General features: G+C 33.0%; 1 protein-coding gene across 5 annotated transcripts; it reads right to left on the bottom strand.

Moving 5' to 3' along the window:
- Positions 1-7,373: 7,373 nt before the first annotated feature.
- On the bottom strand, positions 7,374-21,867 carry LOC148627412 (uncharacterized). Of its 5 annotated transcripts, XM_088572617.1 has the most exons (8): positions 21,698-21,867; positions 20,265-20,399; positions 18,968-19,105; positions 16,170-16,211; positions 15,684-15,758; positions 13,799-13,918; positions 9,343-9,371; positions 7,374-8,935 (listed from the first exon to the last, which is right to left on the bottom strand). In XM_088572617.1, exons 1-8 carry the CDS (start codon positions 21,771-21,773, stop codon positions 7,805-7,807), a joined length of 1,746 nt encoding a protein of 581 aa, XP_088428743.1. In that variant the 5' UTR covers positions 21,774-21,867; the 3' UTR covers positions 7,374-7,804. The 5 variants fall into 5 exon arrangements, with proteins under 5 accessions (XP_088428743.1, XP_088428753.1, XP_088428762.1 ...); XM_088572627.1 differs by lacking the exon at positions 13,799-13,918; XM_088572636.1 differs by lacking the exon at positions 18,968-19,105.
- Positions 21,868-22,683: the final 816 nt, after the last annotated feature.

The following is a 22,683-nucleotide window of genomic DNA, read 5'->3' as shown; positions in this document are numbered from 1 at the left end:
AGAAAACACACTGAACGGACTTCACTAAAGCCGTGGCTAAGCTTCTGAATGGTGGCCAATATCAGTAAGAGAGGAAGACACTTTAAATAATAAACGGGAGCAACATTTTAATATTGGAAACGGATGCTTCATATCGGATTCAGGTCAACGTGAAGATCATATGATAATAAGAGTGACGAGATCAAACTATAGGCACAGTGCCAGGTTCCATCAGCATTAACATAAATAACTAAGTCCTATCAAGAAACCAACTTTAGTTGTCAATGTCCTAGCAAAACGTATAAGTTGAGAGATAAAACTAATATATAAGATCGCTAAGTTGAACAAGAGGAAATAGTTACGGTTGTAATTAAGTTAAGGTAATACTGCTTTTCGTCTGTTTCAAGATGAAAGTCAAGGGAAGAACATCTTTGACAAACGGAGATTGTAATAAAAGACACTCTTAATTAATGTAGGCTATCGTGTCGACAGAATAATTACTCTGTCAGCAGCATGAGCTTTTCTGAGAAGTTATTGAGCAAGCCGGTGAGTCTTATTGAAAGAAACTTAAGACATTCGAAGCATACGTCTTTGATTCTATATAGTCTTTGATACCAAGTTTTTTGGATAGATGAGTCATGGTGTATGTTAAAGCATCAGCAAAAATTGAAGACTTAAATTAAAGGTTAACATTCTATGCATTTAAAATAGTGCTGTAAACGCCTGCCTTGGAATATATTTAGATTATTTAGAAATCATTAGTTTCAGTTTTTATGTTGCATGGAATGCGTCCTTACTCTGGTGGTGTTATATCTATTTTGCCAGATTTGTTTTGGACTTGACTTGATAATGGTGGATCGGTTCAGTGATCAATAATTGTATTGTTACCGTTATTGATTTAATGTTTTAAATAGAAAATAGAGATTTCTGACCACTAACTGCATTCTTACGTATAAACTAGGTCTTTTTGGAGTTGCACTACATTGAATCATGCCCATTTCGTACTTGTCATTACTATTCCAAATTCAGTCCACTGAATGTAGTGTCCAGTCACTTCCAATACTGGTGGTTTTGATAGTATTGTCGTTCTACAGTGAAGTCAGTCTCATAACTTGACCTACATGTAGAGATCTATGGTAAAGAAAAACTTTTGTCAATGTCAAATTATACCACAAACGCGATGACTTTTCATGTGTCAACTTTCCTTTCATCTCTGGCAACATCCCTTCAGGACCGGCGTATGGATTTTTTTGTATATCACACTTCTTACTTTATACATCTCACTTTACTTCACTCCCTATACAAGCAAGTATTTCAAAACTTTGAAGTGTTTTTGACACAGCTGTCAAAGAGGGTCTCTAGTGCTACCACAACACTTGTTACTCCCGTAGTGGTATTAATTCAATGTTGATTCTGAATAATTCGAAAGATCTTCTAGAGACCCTCAATTCAAGATTATTATCAGAATATAACACATTAAAACCTATGATTTTTCAAGACTTTGTTCTTCTATTCCCCACTCAGTTAAAATCCTGACTCAAAAACATTATACATCGTTGTTTCTCCAAAACAGATGGTACACCTAGGTACAAATATATAGTTCTTGGTAGAGATGACTTGTACTTCGTAAAAAATAATTTCAAATCATCTTCCAAATATACAGAAGAAGATGTTTTCAAAACGCTGGAATTTTTGATCGACAGCATATTTGTCCAGTGTGTTGGACGCGTTTTTCAACAAACGGCCAATATTCCAAAGGGAACAAATTGCGCTCCTCTACTTGCTGACATATTCTTCACTTTTATGAGGTTGACTGATCCAAAAGAAAAAAAACATCTAGCTAGATCATTTAATCTCAATTTCCGCTATATAGATGACGTATTCTCGTTAAACAATCCTATTTTCGGGGATTTGATACATCGCATCTACACCAAAGAACTTGAGATAAAGGATACAACAGACACTGTGAAGTCAGCCTCATATCTTGACCTACATTTAGAGAGCGATGGTAAAGGAAAACAACTGACCAAACTTTACGACAAAAGTGATGTCTTTTCATTCAGAATTATCAACTTTCCTATCATCTTTGGCATCCCTTCAGCATCAGCCTATGGAGTTTTCATATCACAACTCATACGTTATGCAAGAGCTTGCCCGAACAACGCAGATTTTTTTGTATCGCACTAGACTTCTTACAATTAGGCATCTGGAAAAAGGTAAAGTTGCAACAAGATTGATGTCATCACTACAGAAGTTTTATGGTCGTATGCATTAACTACTCATGGATCGTTATGGTGTACCAATTTACACAATGAAAAATGATTTGTTTAACATGTCATAGTTTTCCTTTCCTCCTTCGTCAACCCCAAACTTGACTTTTTATGAGCAACTCGGCGGGTGTTTCTAGAAAATTAGAGGACGCTTACCCTACCAGTGCACATGGTCTATGTTCCCAGGTTTCAGTGGAGTCCGAGTTGCTCATTTACTAATGTTACTTTGAATGTATTATTTTAGTTATTTTATATTCTTTGTTGTGTGTTTTTTTCTATGTCTGATCTTTGTCCCTGGATTTCATTCTGTGTATATCCGCTAGAATATCGATTACTCTTTTACCCAGGTGTGGCTGATATATCCCAAGTTTTTACGAAGATATCTGGTGTTTGAATCTATTTGTCTGAGTTTTTTCCGATTTACTTATTTTAAATGATTTAACCTACATCATATACCTGATTATAATGCATCAATGTGACTAATAATAAGTCATGACTGATTGTAAATGTTGACTGAGGTTCAATTAAGCTTTTCCGAAGACTGAAGGCACATTACTGTCTGAGCGTAACTAAGACCTTAGTGTACATGTTATAGAAGTCAAACTTTTACACAGAAAAATAATGGCTAGCTATATGATATCTCAGTTTTCACAGACTTTTTTTTAAAAGAAATTAAGTCGTAATATTAAAGTAAAGAACTGGGCTAAGCCTGTTTGATGATAAATTTAGGGAAACAGATTTTAAAACAATTAATATTTCAAATCACTAACAAAATTTCCACAATTTCCATCATAAAATATAGTGCCTGAAATTCTCTCTACTAATATTCTTGTCTGAACATAGCTGACATATTGCTGCTTGGACGTTAAACCCCAACAAACATACAGCTACTAATATAATGAATAAAAGAAACAATCACCACCTACTCTGGTACACTTTATATATATTTCAGAAACCCACGATAAGATATTATAGTTTTTTTTTTTAACTTGTTGTGGTCTTTTATGTGATCTGTTTTAACTTGTGATTAAGATAAGAAATTCGCCCATTGCTAGAAAGGGAAAAGTGATCTCACTGGATAACTCCCTAAGGCTCTATCCTGATGGCTTGAAATAATTTTTTTTTTCAACGGTTTAAATCATATTTCATTCGAAGAAACAAAGTCAAAAAGAAAATTGTTCAATGTATGACGGTTATTCCAGAAAACAATGAAGTCATGTGCAAAAATAAACAATAAACGTGAAACAGACATGTCGGGAGTTGGGGTAGGGGATAATTCTCAACAATGAAATGACTTATATAAAAGGTCATCTTGATAATTATAGGGATTAGTTCATTGTTTATTTATCTAGGCACTTGCATGTTCTGAACTTCAAGTATCCATGGGACTGCCCCCTGGTTATATATCAACCTGAAGACCATATACATTATACATAATGATGAAAAATAAACGCAATTTTTATTTCACAGTCTGAAAACCATAACCCGTACCCACCCTCCTCTTAAGACAAACATGCATCCCATCTGCTGATAAGTTGAATCAACAGTGCATGGGATAATAGAATTCAGGTAAATTATTATTCTCTCTGCATATTTTATTTAATCTGGCACTAAATTATGACCTTGAAGGTGAAACCGTCATGTTCAATGAGGTGAGGTATCATATATAAAAAGGAATGTTATTAAAATAAATATAAGACATATATTTATGGTTTAAAAAAAACTGCCAAAGTTCAACTGAAATCATTTTCAGAACATATTACTTCATTTTTACAGATTCAGCCCTATTAATGGACACATATTGACTTTCCACTTATATCCCACAGTCATTTAAATATAAAGAGTCACAACATAAACAGGCCGGTGTTTTGTCATGCTTAGTTCTTTGTTGATTTTTATTTTTCCGATAGCCTACAGGTGTATCTATAGAGTTTACAACTCCTCTTGCCTTTAAATATCATTACAAATGACGTAGGAATTTAACCCATAGATTTTTGGTTTAACTTTATAATGTAACTCAGTCATAAATTTCAAAAGCATTAATTTGAATGATTGGGTACATATAGAGGCTAAACCCGCACTATCTTCTGACTCCAAACTAAATATGCTTTAGCCGTTGAAAGATTAAAACAATTTGCCGACCAATTGATTATGACGACCATACAAACTATCGAATGATGATAGCAAGAAAGGCTGAATATTCTCTTCGAAGTAAATTTAACAGTATACTTGCTATACTTATATAAATCGTAAGTATAAGATTTTTAAAGCCATTAAATCGAAAGAATCCTCCATATGTTGAAACGCAACAAATGCACCATCATCAAAATAGCTTTGAAATAGTAAATACTTTCAGAGAGCACCAAATTGTTTAAAACAAGTGCAAACACGTACCTTTGAGTAAGCGCTGAAAAGCCCCGACAACAAAAGGAAAATAATCCACCGAAAACAGAACGATGGTAATTCTTTAAAGTTACACTAAAAATCACAAAATAACACAGACACAATGCCTATAAGGACTCTGGACAGACGCATGCATTCTGCGGTGCGTTAAAAACTAATTTTATAGCCCCTTAACTGTTCCCTTATAATGTACGATGAAAATAGAACTGAAACAACAAACAAACACACTATAATAATTACGCAATAAAACAATTATTTGTCTTCACGAAAAACTGGGTGCATGGACCATGTGCACTGGTAGGGGAAACGTCCTCTGCTTTTCTAGAAACACCAGCCTAGTTGCTAAGAAAAATTCAAGTTCGGGGTAGATAAAAGATGAAAGGAAAACTATGACACCTTGAACACATCAGTTTTCATGGTGTAGATGTAATCACCGTAACGATTCTCGAGTTCATGATGATGACCATAAAACTTCTGTAGTGATGACTTCAATATTGTAGCAACATAACCCTCTTCCGGAAGTCTATGAAAACTCCATACGCAGGTGCTGAAGGGATGTTGCCATAGATGAAAGGGATGTTGAGAAATAAGAAGTCATCGCATTTTTCGAATAGTTTTTGTCAATATTTTGCCTTTAATGCCGGTTTTTAAGCGTTGGTCAATATATGAGGCAGAATTCACAGCATCTGTAGTATTCTTTATCTCAAGTTATTTAGGATAGAATCGATATATAAAAAGCAGAAAACTAGGATTACTAGGATTGTTTAACGATAATACGTCATCTATATAGCGGAAACTTATATCAAAGGATTTGGCTAAACGATATTCATTCCTTGGTACTAGATCGGCTATAAAAAGACTGAAAAATAGTCAGCGAGTAGACGAGCACAAAATGTTCCCATTGGAATCCTGACCGTTTGTTGAAAAACGCGTCCACCACACTGGATAAATATATTGTAGATAAAAAAATTCCTGCATTTTTAAAACATTTTTTTCGGTATATTTTGAAGATGATTTTGAATGGTGTTTTTACACAGTACAAAGAATCTTGTACTACAGGGACCACGTTGAATTAATACCACTAAGAGAGTAACAAATGTCGTGGTAGGGCTGGAGACAATCTTTTACAGCTGAGAGTATAGACGTTTAAATTATAGAAGCGGTTTGGTGGTACAATTCACAAATCAAGCTATCAAGCAATGTTTGTATGGATTCTTGTGGGGTTCAGGAGTCCAGTACATAAACGGTAGATCCCAATCATTGTCTTTGGGAGAGAGACCAAATAGTACAGATTTTTTTTTTATTTTCCACTATCTCTTCTTTGGAGAAAGGGGTAGCAGTATAGGTTTATAGGCATGGTTTTTGGAAGAACAGTCAGGTAGTTAAGCCTTTAAGTCCTCAATCTCTAGATCCTACAATAGCCTGTTATAATTGAAAATTTTTAATGCAGTAGGTGAAGTATAGGAATATGAAGCAATAGGTATTGAAAAATGGGGTAATTTTGTTGGTTACGGTTTTGTGATGGAGAATATTAGCCAAATTAATTGCATCTATACCTTTATTGACATGCAGTAGCGGAAGAAATAATCGTTTTTCTTCATCTTCACCTTTAACGCAAACTGATTTAAATAGTCTGTGGAAACCAGTATCCAATATGATGGCAACAATTCTGTATAATGATGAGGTAGGTTCAGAAACAAGAGTGTCAAAACTTGTTTTGTAAAGGGAGTGTAGTAAATTCATCACATTTATGTTATTGTTATATTGGCTTGGAAGGTATTCCTATACTTTTCATGTTTGTTTTCATTGAACCTGTAAGGTATTGCAGTACACAGTCTGCGTATCCAGTATTCCTCGCTTTCCCTACGACAGTTTTTATGTGTGTTATGCATGTTATACAATTTTTAATTCCACATTTTAATATAGTACAATGTGGCTCCTCGTTGTTGTAGTCAAATATATCATTGAAAGTGATAGAACATGAAAATACATTTTATACTTTGAAATAGTCAGCGTGCTAGAATTCCCATCTGGGCACACCACAGTCTTACAAAACAACAGTGTGTCCGGTCTGTTGTCAGGTTCGGACCTTTTTAGACTGGGGGACATTCGAAACAATTTTTCATTCATTCCTCTTTGTAAAACATCAATTATACATAAGTTCTCGATCTTGTCGGAGTCTCGTTAGAGAACGATTTTATCTTGAAATGCCAATTATTGAAATCATTAGCCAAAATAGTAAAACAATTGCTGTTAAATGTATCTATTCCTCTAAATTATTTTACAGGGAACGGAAACATTTCTCATTTAAATACTGACGTATAGAATGATACTTTTCAAAGCGACATATTGGACGTAATTTTTTTCTTGATTTAAAGGCTTGTTTTTCATTAGTTTATGACGGCAATCTTATTACTAACTTTCTCTTTTAATATCTTTTTTCGACTTTGATTAGCTATAAAATAATGGACATAATTGCTAGAATATAATTCTTTCGTGAATTGTAAAATACATAAAATTATTATCCTCTGCATGTTTATTGGGAGGTACACTTGTGCCTAAAACCCTTGAAATGTATTTTCAGTACCATTCGTGTGAATGTCGTTTTAGAGAAAAAAATGGTCATATAACTGCTTTGTAGAATAAACAATATAACAAAAAGTATTCATTAGTATTTTCTGACTTGATAAAACTTGGTACGAAGTTTAATATATTTTAAAGAAATGCTTAAATTATTTAATTAAAAAATCAAACAAAAGAATTAAATACATCAACAAAAACCAAAGAAGACTAAGAACTATAAAAAAGCACAACCGAGGAAAACCTTTTTTATGCAGTGATACAGTCCAAAGACTGAAATTGGGTATATTTGCATAATTTGGACAAGTACATATTTTGTCAGAATTCAACATGAAATCATGATAAGTAGGAAAGTTGGATAAGAAAAACACCTCTGTATTTTTACAAGTGTCAGAAATGAACAGATTTTTGTTTATAATCTTCATATGAACATTTCTCTCGCTTGAATGGGTACAGTTTCTGAGTGAAGATGACGAGTGATGTTAGTGTTTCTTTATTTTTGGAGTAGGTAACTTTTGCATTATGATTGACACGTTTATTCTGTGCTTCTAGAGATTATGTTGAGGAAACACTCATATGTTTACATTCTCATCAGAAGATGCTGAAGATGGTGGCGATGATGTTGTTTCTATTTGTACCATCTCTGTTCTTGTAGTATCTAAAACTCGTTCTTTATAAGGCAAAATAGGATGCATTGATGGCCAATACACTGCGGGCCGATGGAAATGCATTTTGTCTTCGTTTTGGAAAAAATCGTGGACTGATTGTGCTACTAACTCATCCTTGAAAAATCCCGAAATATTCTCACGCGTTTCTGTTTCTCGTAAAAGTGTGTATACATCTAACTTTGAATTAAATGAAGATCTAGTTTTTTGTTTAGATCCCTTCATTTTTTGTCTAACAAGTGGTATATGGATACGACAAAGTGAGTTATTGCCAAGACTTTTTCTTTTAGGTTTTGTAGGAGAACGGCTTTCTTCATCAATTTGTAATTTAATATCCTTCCAACCAAGGACGTCGAATACACCTGTAAGCGTTTCACGAAGCACCCTTTTATGCTCTTTGGAGTCACAATCTAAATGCTTTTTACCTTTATCTGTTGATGGTTGATTGACATTTTCGGTTGATACACCAGAACTATCAATATGTTCTTTAACCAGTGGGTTTTGATGTTTTGACGATATATTTTTATCAAAATGATACACATGACTCTTTTCACCAATAGTTACAGTATCTGACGTATGCACTTGGGTATTAATTTCCGAGGGTGCTACTTTAGAGTATAGTTTATCAAAATGAAACAGAACACTCTTATCATCGCTGTATGCCTCTTGAATTGAACATTTTGAAGATTTAGAATGGGATGTTTCTCGTTGCTGTAATAATTCAATTGTATCCAAAATGTAATTTTCATCGTATCGAGGATGTGGTTTTATGACATCAACTCGGTCTTCGAACCGATTTTGCGTTAATTTTACAAAGTTATACTGTAATTTTGTCTTTATTCTATTCCCTAAAACTTGTTTAGCAGCGTTAAAAGAATACATTTTGTCATCAATTTGAATTAATTGTTCTTCAAAATTTCGTTCCGCTGGTGTCGATCTCCTCCTTACTGAAACATAATATTCACAAGGCATTCCATTTATAAATGATGTACCATGTAAGTCGATCGTATCCCCGAGAAACAGTGAGTCATCATATATCTGAATAAAATATTAAAATAAATTCTGCTGATTCCGAAAAATGAATCGAACCTCATGAAACGGTCCTCGTCTAACATCGTTTTTGTTCTTTCTTAAGGTAAAGTTATCCTATTCATTGATGACAAAGAAGCATATATAAGTAGTTTTTTTTTGTTATAATTCAAATGACAACAATGTGCAGTTTCCGAAGGAACTCGTTATAGTCTCATTTCCAGCATACATCATATATTGAATACACATGACGTCGACCAGCATTCGTTCTTGTTGAATTTAATATTGTAATTTATAAGTTACTTTCTTATTTAACAGTGAATTATGAAGAAACCGTGTTTATCAAAAGATGAACAATAGAATAATTACAATTAAACTGCGTTTTGTTTAAATTCATACTTAGATACTCATTTTACCTGACTGTCGTCTGTTAGTGGGATCATACCTGTAAGTAAAGTGTCTTGATCAACATTTAAATGAATAATAAAAGGAACCATGCTTCTAGCGTAAATCAAAAGAATGTAATCCAGGGACAAAGACAAGATATGAAAAACACAACAAAAGTAACAAAAGTAAATGAGCAACTCGGACTCTGACTTTCTAGAAACATTCGCAGAGTTGCTCATAAAAAGTCAAGTCCGGGGTAGACGAGAGAGGAAAGGAAAACTATGACACGTTGAACAAATCATTTTTTATGGTGCATATTGATACAACGGAACGATCCATGAGTTCATGATGACGACCATAAAACTTCTGTAGTGATGACTTCAATCTTGTAGCAACATAACCCTATCCAAAAGCCCAATTTCAAGAAGTCTAGCGCGCTGCAATAAGTCTGACCAGTTACGACAAGCTCTGGCATAACGTATAAGCTGTGATATGAAAACTCCATACTCAGGTGCTGAAGGTATGTTGCTACAGATGAAAGGAAAGTTGACAATACTGAATAACAATCATCACGTTTGTCGTATAGTTTGGTTAATAGTTTTCCTTTACATCTATCTCTGAGTGTAGGTCAAGAAATGAGACTGACTTCATAGTGTCTGTAGTATCCTTTAACACAAGTTATTTACACTATGCATTTACTAATAACATTAAATAAAATAAAGCTATCTATGGCCTCTCAAGCGTCAACCTATGTAACTTTCATTCAAATTCATCAAGAAAAAGTGTGTCAAATAATAAATGTTCGTTTTATATATGATAAAATATCTAACTAAAGTAACCTCGACCTTTACGTCAGTCTTGCTGACCCAAAAAACGTAAGAATGTATTTTTTTGTAATTTCAACTACAATTTTTAAACACTGATTATCCGTAACGATGAAACTGGGTCGGACATGCATAGTAACAGATTTTGACGATATATGGTGAACATGCTACATATGTCATCTGAACTTTAGTAATCTACTAAATATAACTGATGTTATTTCAGCTATTTGCAGTAATCTAATGTAAGTCTTATGGTTCCTATGGAAAAAAGTGTTTTATTTTAGGGAATTTCATTTGACTGCCTTTTCAGAGATATTGGATAATAAAATGTAATTAATTGATAAGAAAATGACTTAACGTTCACAAATCTTTACTCATTTCATAAAAGTGACCTGTGGTGTTTTCTGGCTGTGATTCTTTGACTCGAAAATAACCATATGAAAACTATTAAAAATATGAAAAAGCTTTTATTATCAGCTTTGAATATGATTAAAATATATATAGTTATGTCATAATTCAATTACAATGCAATGACATTACTAGGACAAGTAAAATGTGAAAACACCTGGACTATGAAAAATTACTGCTGGCTCGATGATCTTCAGATTTCGAATTACTACAACATTTACGGTAAATACAAGAGTTATCTTTCCGCGTTAACATAGTTCTGTTTCCGGCATACGAACAACAACAAATATGATGGTTTCAGACGAATATTGCCAAAAGCACAGATTAGGGCGTAATTAGGGGTTGTCAAAGAATGATATACAGCCTTAAATAATAGGAATAAAGATTGCCTACAAGCAAAATCCTTGGGCAAAACAAGAAACTCATGAACGACTTCAGTTGCACGGACAAAGTCCCGGACTAAAATATAGCGGGAGATACTGAAAATGGCATCTGAACAAGTTATAGCAAAGAAATACATTTGTACTACATGACCCTATATAACATTTTCAACAAATATTCTTACCAAACATACGGATTTTGTTTGTTTAATAGGTCATTAATTGGGGTCAACTAAGTCAAGTTTTGAGCCATTCTTGGTGTATTTCACACTCATATTGCACCAAATGCACCAAAACTTATTTCTTGAAGAGTAGATATTATAAAAATATACATCAATATCTATCATTTAAGAACAAAACATTAGTGGGATATTCAGTACTTTTCTTAAAAAGAGCATAAAAATCTTTCCTATAAGCCCCCAAATTGCATAAGAGTTATCTCCCTTTTCAACACTTCCATTCATAACATATAAACAACAATGTTGTCAGACGACCTTCCTCAATTTTGTTTCTCATGTGTTACTTTGGAAAAGACTCAAATTTGGCAATAATGAGCTGTAGTTTTGATTTTGTGAGCAAATCTGTGTGTTGGTGATTCTTTCCAAAGGCTTTCTAATGTAAACAGAGACATGCAGTGTTTCTGTAAGTTCTGTACTCTGTCAGAAGTGGGTCTGATATTCAGCCAGGATCAAAGGACAAAAAAAATATACAATATGTTACGTATCTACTCTGAACATATCCTGACCACAAAATAGATCAAGAAGAAAATCTGTATGATGTGGAACAATTCCACAAATAATTGTCAAGGAATAAGAAGACACAACAAAGTCAAAGGCAGAGATGCATCTATCAAGTGAAGTCGTGTTCAAACTCCAGACTGATGTTATTTCAGCTATTTGCACTGGTAAGTTGACACAGGCATTCTTAGATATTTTTAATGAACCAGGACATGCCAGAATGCATGGTCCTTATTTTGTTATAATGAGTGAAAAAAGTGGGTTCCTGAGGCTTAAAACATATGTGATTTCTTATTTCCATAGGTAGAAAGGGTCAGGAATTTTATTGTTAGACAGTGACTCTTGCTACTAGTTTCAGTGTCACTAATTAGTGAAGAAAATGTACGAAGATATGCACATCTTGGTAAAGTCAGATTCAATAAATTAAAAGAAGGCAGTTCTAGCTTAATCAAGTATTTATCTCTAAATTTCGAGATGATATGATATTATATAATTCAAAACACCAATTGTATTTCAAATTAGACCATAATTTACAGGGTTACATGGGCTTTGGTACAGTGTATGTTAGAGAAATGTGAGGTATAGTGAATCCTGAACTTTGGGACAGGAATCCACCACCTTAATTTTATTGCTCATTATTATTAAACATTGAGCTTATGACTTTAAACAATGTACTGCAGCTACAGCTATAAAAATTTCTAATAAATTAATATTACTTGTTATTTGGCAGAAATGAGCAAATGGTAGCCTGGACCCCCCTTTTACATTTTTTTCTTTTGGATCTGACATCCCACTCCCATAATTTGACCCTGAGTCACTACAACTTCTTCATTCTTATACCTTCCGATATATTGTTTATTATGCCTAAATAAAAAAAAAATATGTGTTTTCAATAATCCTACTCACCAATTTTTTGCAGCTGAATATAATGTAGCTTAACATTTCAATAAGCAATATTCAAGTCTGAATATATCTCCGATAGACCCAATGTAAAAATAAATCCCTACCTACCTACCCTATTTTTTAAAGGTGTAATACTGGAAACACACGTTTTGTTTTTGCCTTAGAATAATAACAGCATAAATTTACTTGTACACGTAACTAACATGCTTCCACCTTCTTTCTGGGTAGAGAGGGAAGGTGGCCACCACTACCCAAGACCTAAGATAACTTAGATGTGCGTTTTCGTTTATGATCATATCGTAAATGTAGCAAAGAATTTGCATGGATAAAGCCACTTTGGAATACTTTACGCGTACATGTTTTAAAAGTGAAATATTCTGCATATGTTTGTTATCTTTAAAACCATAGCACATGATTATAAAGAGTTATTTTCATAAAGATACCATGTAATTACCCAAAGATAGACATACAGCGGGGATATCTTTTACTGCCTACATATACACATTTTCCGCAGTAGTCTTACCCCTGACAGGCTCGGGAAAGCTCCCCGATCTCTTGAATGTCTCGAAAATGGGTAGAAAAATTTTCCTAAGATTGTCATTAGGTCCAGCGCCTTAGACCACTCAGCCAGCTAGGTTATATAAAAATATAGCTTTCGCTGGCCGGGTCATTCCTCCTCGTAGGATTAATCTTGGGCTGTAACGTAGTACACGATGTATGGTAGTACGGGACAGTTCTAGGGCGCTGGATTAGTGCAGACGGTGTTGCCATAGATGTCACAGCGGGACGAGTTCGAGTCCCGCGGAGGGAACGACAAAAACATTGTTTCGTAAATTTGACAGTTCTAACATCGTTTGGAATTTTTCAGACCCTTCTATAAGCTTACGTTATCTTCCTTGTATCAATTTGATCCGATGGAACAGTATAGCGAATAGTCGTCACGTTCTGAGACGTTTGTATAATATTGATTTGTTGTGACATGCATCAATAATTTGATCCTCTATCCTACATAATAACACATAGATGAACTGTCCCGTACTACCATACATCGTGTATGTACATATCATGGTTTTATACGTTTATATGTAAGAAAATTATAGTATGTTTAGATACGAGTATAACAAAACTTTTCTCATCCGATTAGCGCTAAATAAAGTTAGAATGAGGTATTTGTTTTATCGCGACGACCTAATTAATATGCATAAATGAAAGCCGGAAGTAATATCCACTTACCATATATGGAAATGCTACGTCGTTGGTTATCAATCTCCATTTGGGTGCATTCACGTAACCGAAAAAGGTAATAAATCTTCAAAATTAGCTTGCATATATGATGCAAAGTGGTCCAATGACCTGTGTATAAGTTCGTTATTCGTGTTTAGAAAGAGTAATCAAGGGAACCAAGGTTATAGCGTAATCAAAAGAATGTAATCCAGGGACAAAGACAAGACATGGAAAACATACACACACAACAAAGAACATAAAGTAAGTAAAATCATACATACAAAGTAACAAAAGTAAATGAGCAACTCGGACTCCACTAAAGACTGGGAGCATGGACCAGGTGCACCGGTAGGGTAAGCGTCCTCTGCTTTTCTAGAAACACCCGCCGAGTTGCTCATAAAAATTCAAGTCCGGGGTAGACAAACGAAGAAAGGCAAACTATGACTCGTTGAATAAATCAGTTTTCATGGTGATGATGGATACATCATAACGATCCACGAAAGTAAGAGCACTAAAGTTCTTCTCGTTTTCTGCCAGCTTTTCATTTTCGTTAGGCATACATCCCTACTCAATTACTTTGCACACAATTCTTGGGACTTGAACGGGAGGGTGCAACTAAAATAGTGACACTCGTCCTTTCGTTGCCGCTGTGTTGTATCAAGTAACAAGCCCGGTAGACTTAATTATGGCAAGGGGGAAAGCGTGGGCGGCTTCTTTTACATGGTTTGGCGCCTCGTGACACAGGTGTCAACGTAGGTGTATGACTTGGATACTTGAAATATAATTGCATTTCTTTTGTCTTACGAATTTTGAAATAAAACAATTTACATGGAGAATTTATCGGTGCATTGTTTGCTTTAAGCCTTTAAGAAACACTAAAAATAGGACTATTTGAAAATGTAAAATAAGGGGGTTACATTACCGTCATGATACAAATATATGAAATGTCAAAATTTATTTCTATATATCAATTTGTAATGATAAAATATTGCTTTAATTATGTATGTATTCTGACTATTATATCATTAATGTATAATTCATGACAAATGATAGAAAATGGCAAAAAAATAGTGTCTTTTTGCTGTATTTTGGCCCAAAATCACCAAGGTTTGTTGTCATGGCAACTGTCATGATTTTTTTTATATATGAAGTCTTCTAAGTTGTTAAATGGTGATAATTGTTAATGTCTACAAGAATTATCCAATTCTGAGACTATGCATGTCTGACCCCCTGTGTAAAAAGTTTGGTCCTTACAGAGAATTGGTCTTCACGCTTTAAAAGTTTTTCTCCAAAAATGTCGATGACAAAAAATATATAACACAAAAATTTGCTGAACACTGCCTGGAATTCCAATTTTAAAAGTTACTGGTCTATTCCTCCATGTCAGGCACGCGACAAGATTTTACCACTAAATTAATTATTATAATTCCATACTTTCCTATTCTTTTTGATATAAGTTGATGCCAAAAATATTGTCTCAAATACAACATTTCGGAAATGAACTGTCAACAATTTCGAAATAACAAACAATGAGTTTTAATAATGTTATATAGGCAAGAGTTATCTTCCTTTTTTAAAAGTTCGACGAAAACGGAAAATTATCTATGCATTAAATTTGACCATGATCCGAATATAAAATCCTTATTCATAAGGTAGATATTATCATATTTTCCATGTATTACAAAGCTCACCCCCATAATATATCATATTCACAAACGTAACAAAAATATTTATGCTTGTAGTACAAATAAGTTCTTTTTGGGGCATGCACTTCGTTTTGACACAGAATGTACAGAAAATGTATAGCTTTATAAATATTTCCTAGAAAGCTCGTGGGTAGCAATTTGATATTTCGATATTATTAATTGCAAATCGTTCTTTGAAAAATACTTACTTGCAGTAGATCTGGTATCATCTAAATGCATGTACGGATCCATCATAAGATTTCTTGTGATAGTTGCTCTTTCCCCTAAATTAAGTAAAGTATGTTAGAATCGTACATGTGTGCATTCCACACGACAAATTGTGCGTAGCACAAATGATATTGCTGAGATAAGTCAATCATCTTAGGAAAATTCTTCGGTAAAATACAGGTTAATGCACGCAAGTGTAGGACTTTATGTACACTCAATTGAAACAAAGGTCAAATTCAAATCTGCGCAAATGTCGTTTACGCGAAAAAGACACCAATATTTTGATAATTGCTTAAGATAAGTGGATGTCGATATAAACGAATATGCAACTCAGATATGCATGTATTTTAATCCTAAAATTCCTTTTTGCAATTCTTTTTGCAGAAAATAATTTCGAGATCACAAGGTCAATGGACTGGGTATTGACATCAAAACGGTTAAATTTATATATAAAAAAAAGTACTCACGATTCTGTCTGTCCTTTCTATAACTGTATCTATTTTCAGTATCTGTGACATTTAAGAAATTGATGGATTTAGGTAACGTTGCTTCAAACTAAAGTGCAATTTCTATTTTATACGAAATACTCCTCATAGATTTACAGTACAATCTAAATTTTGATTATCAAATGTTCCACAATTCTAAATCATCTTCTAAATATGCCGAAGAAGATGTTGTAGAATGTCCATTTTATCAACAGCATGTTTAGCGTGGTGCACGTCTTTTCAAATGACGGTCGACATTCCAATGGACACTAAATATGTTCCGCTACTCGCTGACTCTATCCTTCACTTTTATGAGACTTATTTTAGCTGATTTTTATCCAAAAGAAAGAACATCGTTTAGCCAGATTGTTTGATCTCAATTTCCGATATATAGATGACGTGTTGTCTTAAAACAACCCCAGATTCCGGGATTTTATATAGGGAATTTACCGCAAAAAGCGAGCGTGAGATAAAAGATACCACGGGCTCAACAAAATCAGCCTCATTTTTTGACCTACTCTTTGAAATCGATTGAAAGGAAAAACTCATGACTAAACGGCAAAAATTTTCCCATTTGCTTACAACGTACACAATAGTTTCTAAATAACAGAGTACTCTTACCATATCGGTGCACCTGGTCCGCAATCCCAGATTTTAGTAGAGTCCGATTGCTCATTAACTTTATTTTATATGTATGTGTTAATCTGGTAATTCAATGTTCTTTTTTGTTGTGTGTGTCTTTGTCTAGTCGTTATCTCTGGATCATGTTCTCTTTGTAACCGTTTCTGGTCTGGTTTCATTGATTTCAATATCATATAGTAACAAAGATTGAAAAGATTTTAAAGAATATTCCTAAAGCATGCCCAAATTCAATAACAACAAAGCAGTTGTTTCAAATGTTCTGAATAGATATTCCGTTTGCCATACAGGGCAATTTTAATGTTGTGCACTTTTTTTCTGATCTAATTCACCATTTAGCATATTATTTTTGACTATTATTACATAGTATTTTATTCATAAATGTAGTATGAGTCACAAACACTGTACACTTAATTCTTAGCTTTTAAAAATCTGGGTATTGTATTATAAGTGCTTTAAGGTTGTAATATGTGGCCTTCAGTCTTTGCTGTTCTTACTTGGTAAAATACATACTTTACTCGTCGACTTAAGGTACCATTATTGCATTTCATATCCCTGAGCAGGTGTACGTCAAAACATGGAAGGTATTCAAATAGTGCGTTATTTGTGTCTATACAAACTAATGTTTTATCAAAAATATGAACCATGTCTTATTAAAAGGAGAAAACATAACATTATGAAATGACAAACTTTTTACTAAGAAAATTCAACATTATGACATACAAATATTGCTCTGAACATGTAGGTTTGATGTGTGCAAAACGAAAGTGAAAGTAAAGATAATGCCTAATTTTTTTTAATGTCCTTAGTAATGCTACACGAGTGAAAGTTTTAGTGAAACAATTTTTTTTTTATATTTTTCAAAAAATCCCCCCCAAGAAAAATATGCAATTTACTTTAGAAGTTTATCGCAAAAAACGAAAGACTGGGACCTAAGGAAACAAATTTTATATTCAACTACAGGATAATAATTGAATTATTGATCAATTGATCGACTTTATTGATATCAATACATTAATTACTGATTAAAAAAATATCATTGATATCCTTAATCATATCATAAATAAATATAATTCATTACATGGTAATTAATGGGTATTTACGTGTGATAAAATATGAATCGGCGAATTGTTAACGTGTTGCTAAAGATGGCGTCACTGTAGACGGTTTAATCATGTAATTGTTACGTTTGTGTATTAAACATCAGTACTATATAACATATTCCTGAGCGGGTCTTCGTCAAAAAATGGAGGCTAAAAAATATAGTGCGCTTTCTTTTTGTCTTTTTCTGTTTTTTTTTCGGAAATGATTATCATTTTTCCTCAACAGTTCTGGGTAAATATCAAGCTATGACAAAACAATTGTTTCGGAGGAAAAAACAGTATTTTATGAATAATGCTTCAGAAAAGTGGTCTATTTCATAAACTATTTTTAGTTCCTGTTCTGGTGTACCAAAGTTCGTGCCTTCTTTTTCTAAAATAGACCTAAAAATTATTTTTAACATTTCTTTAATGGAAAAGCATGGTCAAAAGTTAGATTGAAATTCCTTGTCTATTTTTTAAATCATGAAAATTTAAGGCCTACTATAAAAGCCTATGCGACAAAGAACACAAGACTGAGACCATTACTCAGCATTCAAGTCTTCCGGAACAAGCTTTAATAACGTGTTAATCAAAATTTATAAGCATGTTAATGATTAATTCAATTTATTGATATTAATAAATGATTGATCAACATTTTAATACATTGTTAATATTTACCCAAATCTTATTTATTCATTATTGATATTAATAATTGAACTATCGACATGTTTATAACATGTTCATAAAATTAATTAATATTTACCCATACTTTATTAATTCCTCCATTTATTGATATCAATAATTGAATTGTGTGCATAATGTAGAAAAAAATATTAAAACATAAAAATATTGGTTACTAAATAATAATGTGTTGATAATAATTAATCACGTGCTATCAAATATCTGTTGATATTAAAAAAAGGGGAATAAATTCCAAAAGCAGCTTCACAAAAACACATGGTTCTTGTAAAAGCTGAAACAAAAATAGTCGTCAGATATAAGAGATAAGTTCTGTTTATGAAATAGGAATTAGGTCGGTCAGATATAACAGCAAATTACCTGACGGAAATTGAGTCCTTAGAGAATGAGCACGATTGTAAATATCTAAAACACATTCTTCATCTTTATTACTTGTTCGCTCGAACTGATTACACCGAGGAATGTCAACTGTTTGTGTAACTTTGTTGTTTCTCTTATCTAGACAAATTATAAAGTTTGAAAGTAAAAACAAGTGAGTTTTAGGTGATTAAGGTAGTTAGTTTCAGTTCGCTTATAGGAAACTAGAAACTGATATATATCACATAAACATTAAATGATTACAATAAGTATGCATAACTTTAATTGTGCTGTTGCAGATCAACTGCTTAAGATAATAATATGAATGTAGAATTGATGTATACCTAATAATGAAGAACCATCGGGCATGTATAAAGGCGAAACAAATATATATATATGTGTAATATGTATTCTAACGGATTTTTTACACCATGTCTCTAAACAAAATACAATAAAGACTTGTTCACTTTCAGCGTTATTGATTACAGAAACCTTTAAGAATGATTAGTAAAGTAAGTCGTTAAGACGTAGAAAGATCAATGCTTATTCAAAGGTGTTTTCGCAATTGATGCAAATTGATCCTCGCACTGTCCAGTATGATAACGTTGATCAAATATTTAATAGAAAAAAATAGAAAGTAAAAATATAGTACCAGAAAAAAATCATAAGTAAGGTCTAATGTTAGTTTCCTTAAATCTTACAAGTACTTTTTTACTGTCTCATTATTAGAAGTTATAAGTTTTGATCTCACATCCTCTCATCCAGAGAAAATCACATAATTCAGTATTTGTTCTTTTAAGGCTCATTATGCCTGAAGTTTGGCGTTAATTTAATGTTAGGAAAAATGGTATTGGAAAAAAATAGAATCTGATACGTAGACTGATTTTGTTTCAATTGATCCGTTTTACTAACATCGAAATAACAGTTCGAATTTTACAACCTTAATCGATATTGTGGTATGTTGCGGGGTTATTCTGCCGTCTTACAATTTTGAATTGAACACCAATTATGTATTAAATATTGTTTTGTTGTATTTGAAAAAAAAAGCCAAAACTCATGTAAGTTGTCAAACAAATGCGGTTGTTTTTACATAATATTCAAGCAACAATTCACATTTTAGAAGTCTAGCCATGACACACTCCTGTTCTGTAAAAACGGACAGTAAAATCACAAGGGACACGAAACAGAATTCTCTGATATTTATAACTCTTCAATATTTAACAATAGCTTCAAAGAAGTTGCCCTGTCCAAATTTATTCTCGATGAAAACTTTTATAGAATAAGAAATCGTGTCTCCAACCTTTTATCAATTGTAGTTGAATCTGATCTGCATCTCTGATTGTAGTCTTTAGCTCTGAACTAATCTCTGGTTTGGGACAGCACAACTTTCTAAAACTGTTTAAAAGTCTCTCCTGAAGAGTCAACTTTGTCTGATCTATGGTAATATAAAAAAAAAAACATAGGCATATTTATATGAAGGTAAAACGGATTAAGATACTGTTCATGTCAAAACTAGGCAGAACCTATGACAGTGGTGGCACAAAGTAAATTTTATTTATTATAGTTTAGAAAGAAACTCATTATGGTGTTAGAGATAACAGGGATTTTTCTGTATCAAAAGTTGTTGTATATAAATATATTTTTAATTTTTTTTAACAAATCAGTTAAATTTTGAATTTATCATAGAGTGATATCATTTATCTTCAAGTTTTTAATGCCTTCTATGGAATTAATTCAATTCTAATCAATTCAGTACGTTACTTAACATTTTTCATTCTTTTGAAAACACCAGTGCTTTTTTTTAGATGAAATTGTTTGGAAAATAAAATTTGGCATGTGCCACCCGCTGTCTTGGTCTTCTATGGACATACATTTAAACTTTGTTGAAGCTGATACGTGATTCGAAGATAAAAAAAATATTTAATTTCTTTTATACTTCTATAGATCATCAAGTTGTATTCTCTTTTGTAAGTATTGACAAAATCACGATAACTATTTTTATGTAAATCAACTGTGTCATAAATGTAAAACTTGTTTTCATCGTAATAATCCATAAATGATTTTTGATATAGGAAATATAGAACGGGTATTGCTACCTCAATTTAAGTCATCAAATGGTTCAAATTGATTCCTCATTGTTCCGTGGTTATACTCGATATGACATAGCCAACATTGTTAATGTTTTTTTTATAGGACACTTACCTTATACTAATTATGTCTTGTTTTTGTGTAGAGTATGCGGCTCATTTTTTAAAAGTTTTATATGTGCGCTCATTTCGCTTCTACCTCAGAATGTTTTTGTCTGAATTATAAATGTTTTATATAAAGATGAATTGGAATTTCATTTTGTGCATCACTCTCACTTTCTTCCTCACTGTCCTTGGAGGCAAAGTGATTTTTGATCCTAAAACCAACGACGGCTTTGTTGTCATCTTCGGTAAATATTACCCGGAACTGCATGATACTTTGGTGTTTTATTTCAAGCCGCTAATGCACGTTTTATGCTGGCTAATAACAATAACCAAACATTAAAACGTGTTACCTTTTCAGTCTTTGTTACATAATAGCCAATTGCAAAGAAATGTAGCGTATATGGTTTGCTTATGTTAAAGCAGAGAGAGAGAGAGAGAGGGGGGTGGGGAGAGAGAGAGAGAGAGAGAGAGAGAGAGAGAGAGAGAGAGAGAGAATAATTATAATTGAGTTTCATACTTCGTCAGTTCGTTTATATTTTACCTTCTGACGGTTGGATACACTGAGCAGCCGCATCTGTCCGTACTTCTTTAGCTTCAATTTCGGCGATTTCCGCCATTTATAGAAGCATTGCTACAAATTCAAATATGTTCTTTTAACTGACAATGAGGAAGTATATCACCTTTTTTAAATTTCACAGTGGTAAGTTCTATTTTTAGTTTGTGGTAATATTAACGCAGATAAAAGTATTGAACAATTTAATTCTACGTACCAATCATACAGAACAAAAATGACATAATAATATAATATAATTTTTGAATCTGCGTAGTTGACTTTTTACTTCGGTTTTAAAAAAATACAAACACATATATTTTCTAACACACACCATAAAATAAAAGAGCTAAAAGGGAGACATATACATGAACATTATCAACTCAGCAGTTCCCGCTTGTCGTAAGGCCTGAAGAATATACAGCGGTTGTGTAGACTTATTCATGGCTACCTAAGGAAATAAATTTTATTTGAAGATTTTGAAATATTTTTTTTCTAATTACTCATTCAAAAGGGAATAGGTAAACCACCCGATACTTTCATATTCAATAATCAACAATGTTTACTTTATATCAACGGGATAATAAGCACAATCCATAATCTCACTAGTAATAGTGATCATCTTGCGTTTCCGTACGTCCATCTGTTCGTCCGTCCGACCGTCGGTCCACAGTGCTGATCCGCAACTCTTCTTAAACTGATGAATGGAATTTGATGAAATTTCAACAGATTCTTCATCACTTTATTCAATTGTACACCTTCTATTTTGTGTTTCCTGTCTGAATGACCTCTGTTGTTTCACGGTGCAAAACATCGACTTTGTCATTGGTCGACCAAAAAAGGGGGATATCTTCTAATGCGCATGTACTCTAAAACTGCTGAATGTAATTCAATGAAACTTCCACACATTCTTTATCACATGATGTCATTTTGTACCTTTTATTTTGTTTGTCCACTAGAAAGACTGCTGGGATTTT

Source organism: Perna viridis, chromosome 1, assembly GCF_037379345.1.
Source record: "Perna viridis isolate PV_CMFRI_1.1 ecotype Kerala chromosome 1, ASM3737934v1, whole genome shotgun sequence".
Taxonomy (NCBI): domain Eukaryota; kingdom Metazoa; phylum Mollusca; class Bivalvia; order Mytilida; family Mytilidae; genus Perna; species Perna viridis.
The sequence above is the reverse complement of the archived record's forward strand: the minus strand, read 5'-3'. Positions and strand labels throughout refer to the sequence as shown.

Bases quoted from the DNA above. Each gene is read 5' to 3' on its own strand.
- LOC148627412 (XM_088572617.1), bottom strand. From the start codon at position 21,773: ATGGCGGAAATCGCCGAAATTGAAGCTAAAGAAGTACGGACAGATGCG. The intron at 19,106-20,264 runs GTTGGAGACACG...TAATTTGTCTAG, and splicing joins TCAACTACAATTGATAAAAG to ATAAGAGAAACAACAAAGTT. The intron at 13,919-15,683 runs GTAAGTATTTTT...ACTTATACACAG, and splicing joins TGATACCAGATCTACTGCAA to GTCATTGGACCACTTTGCAT.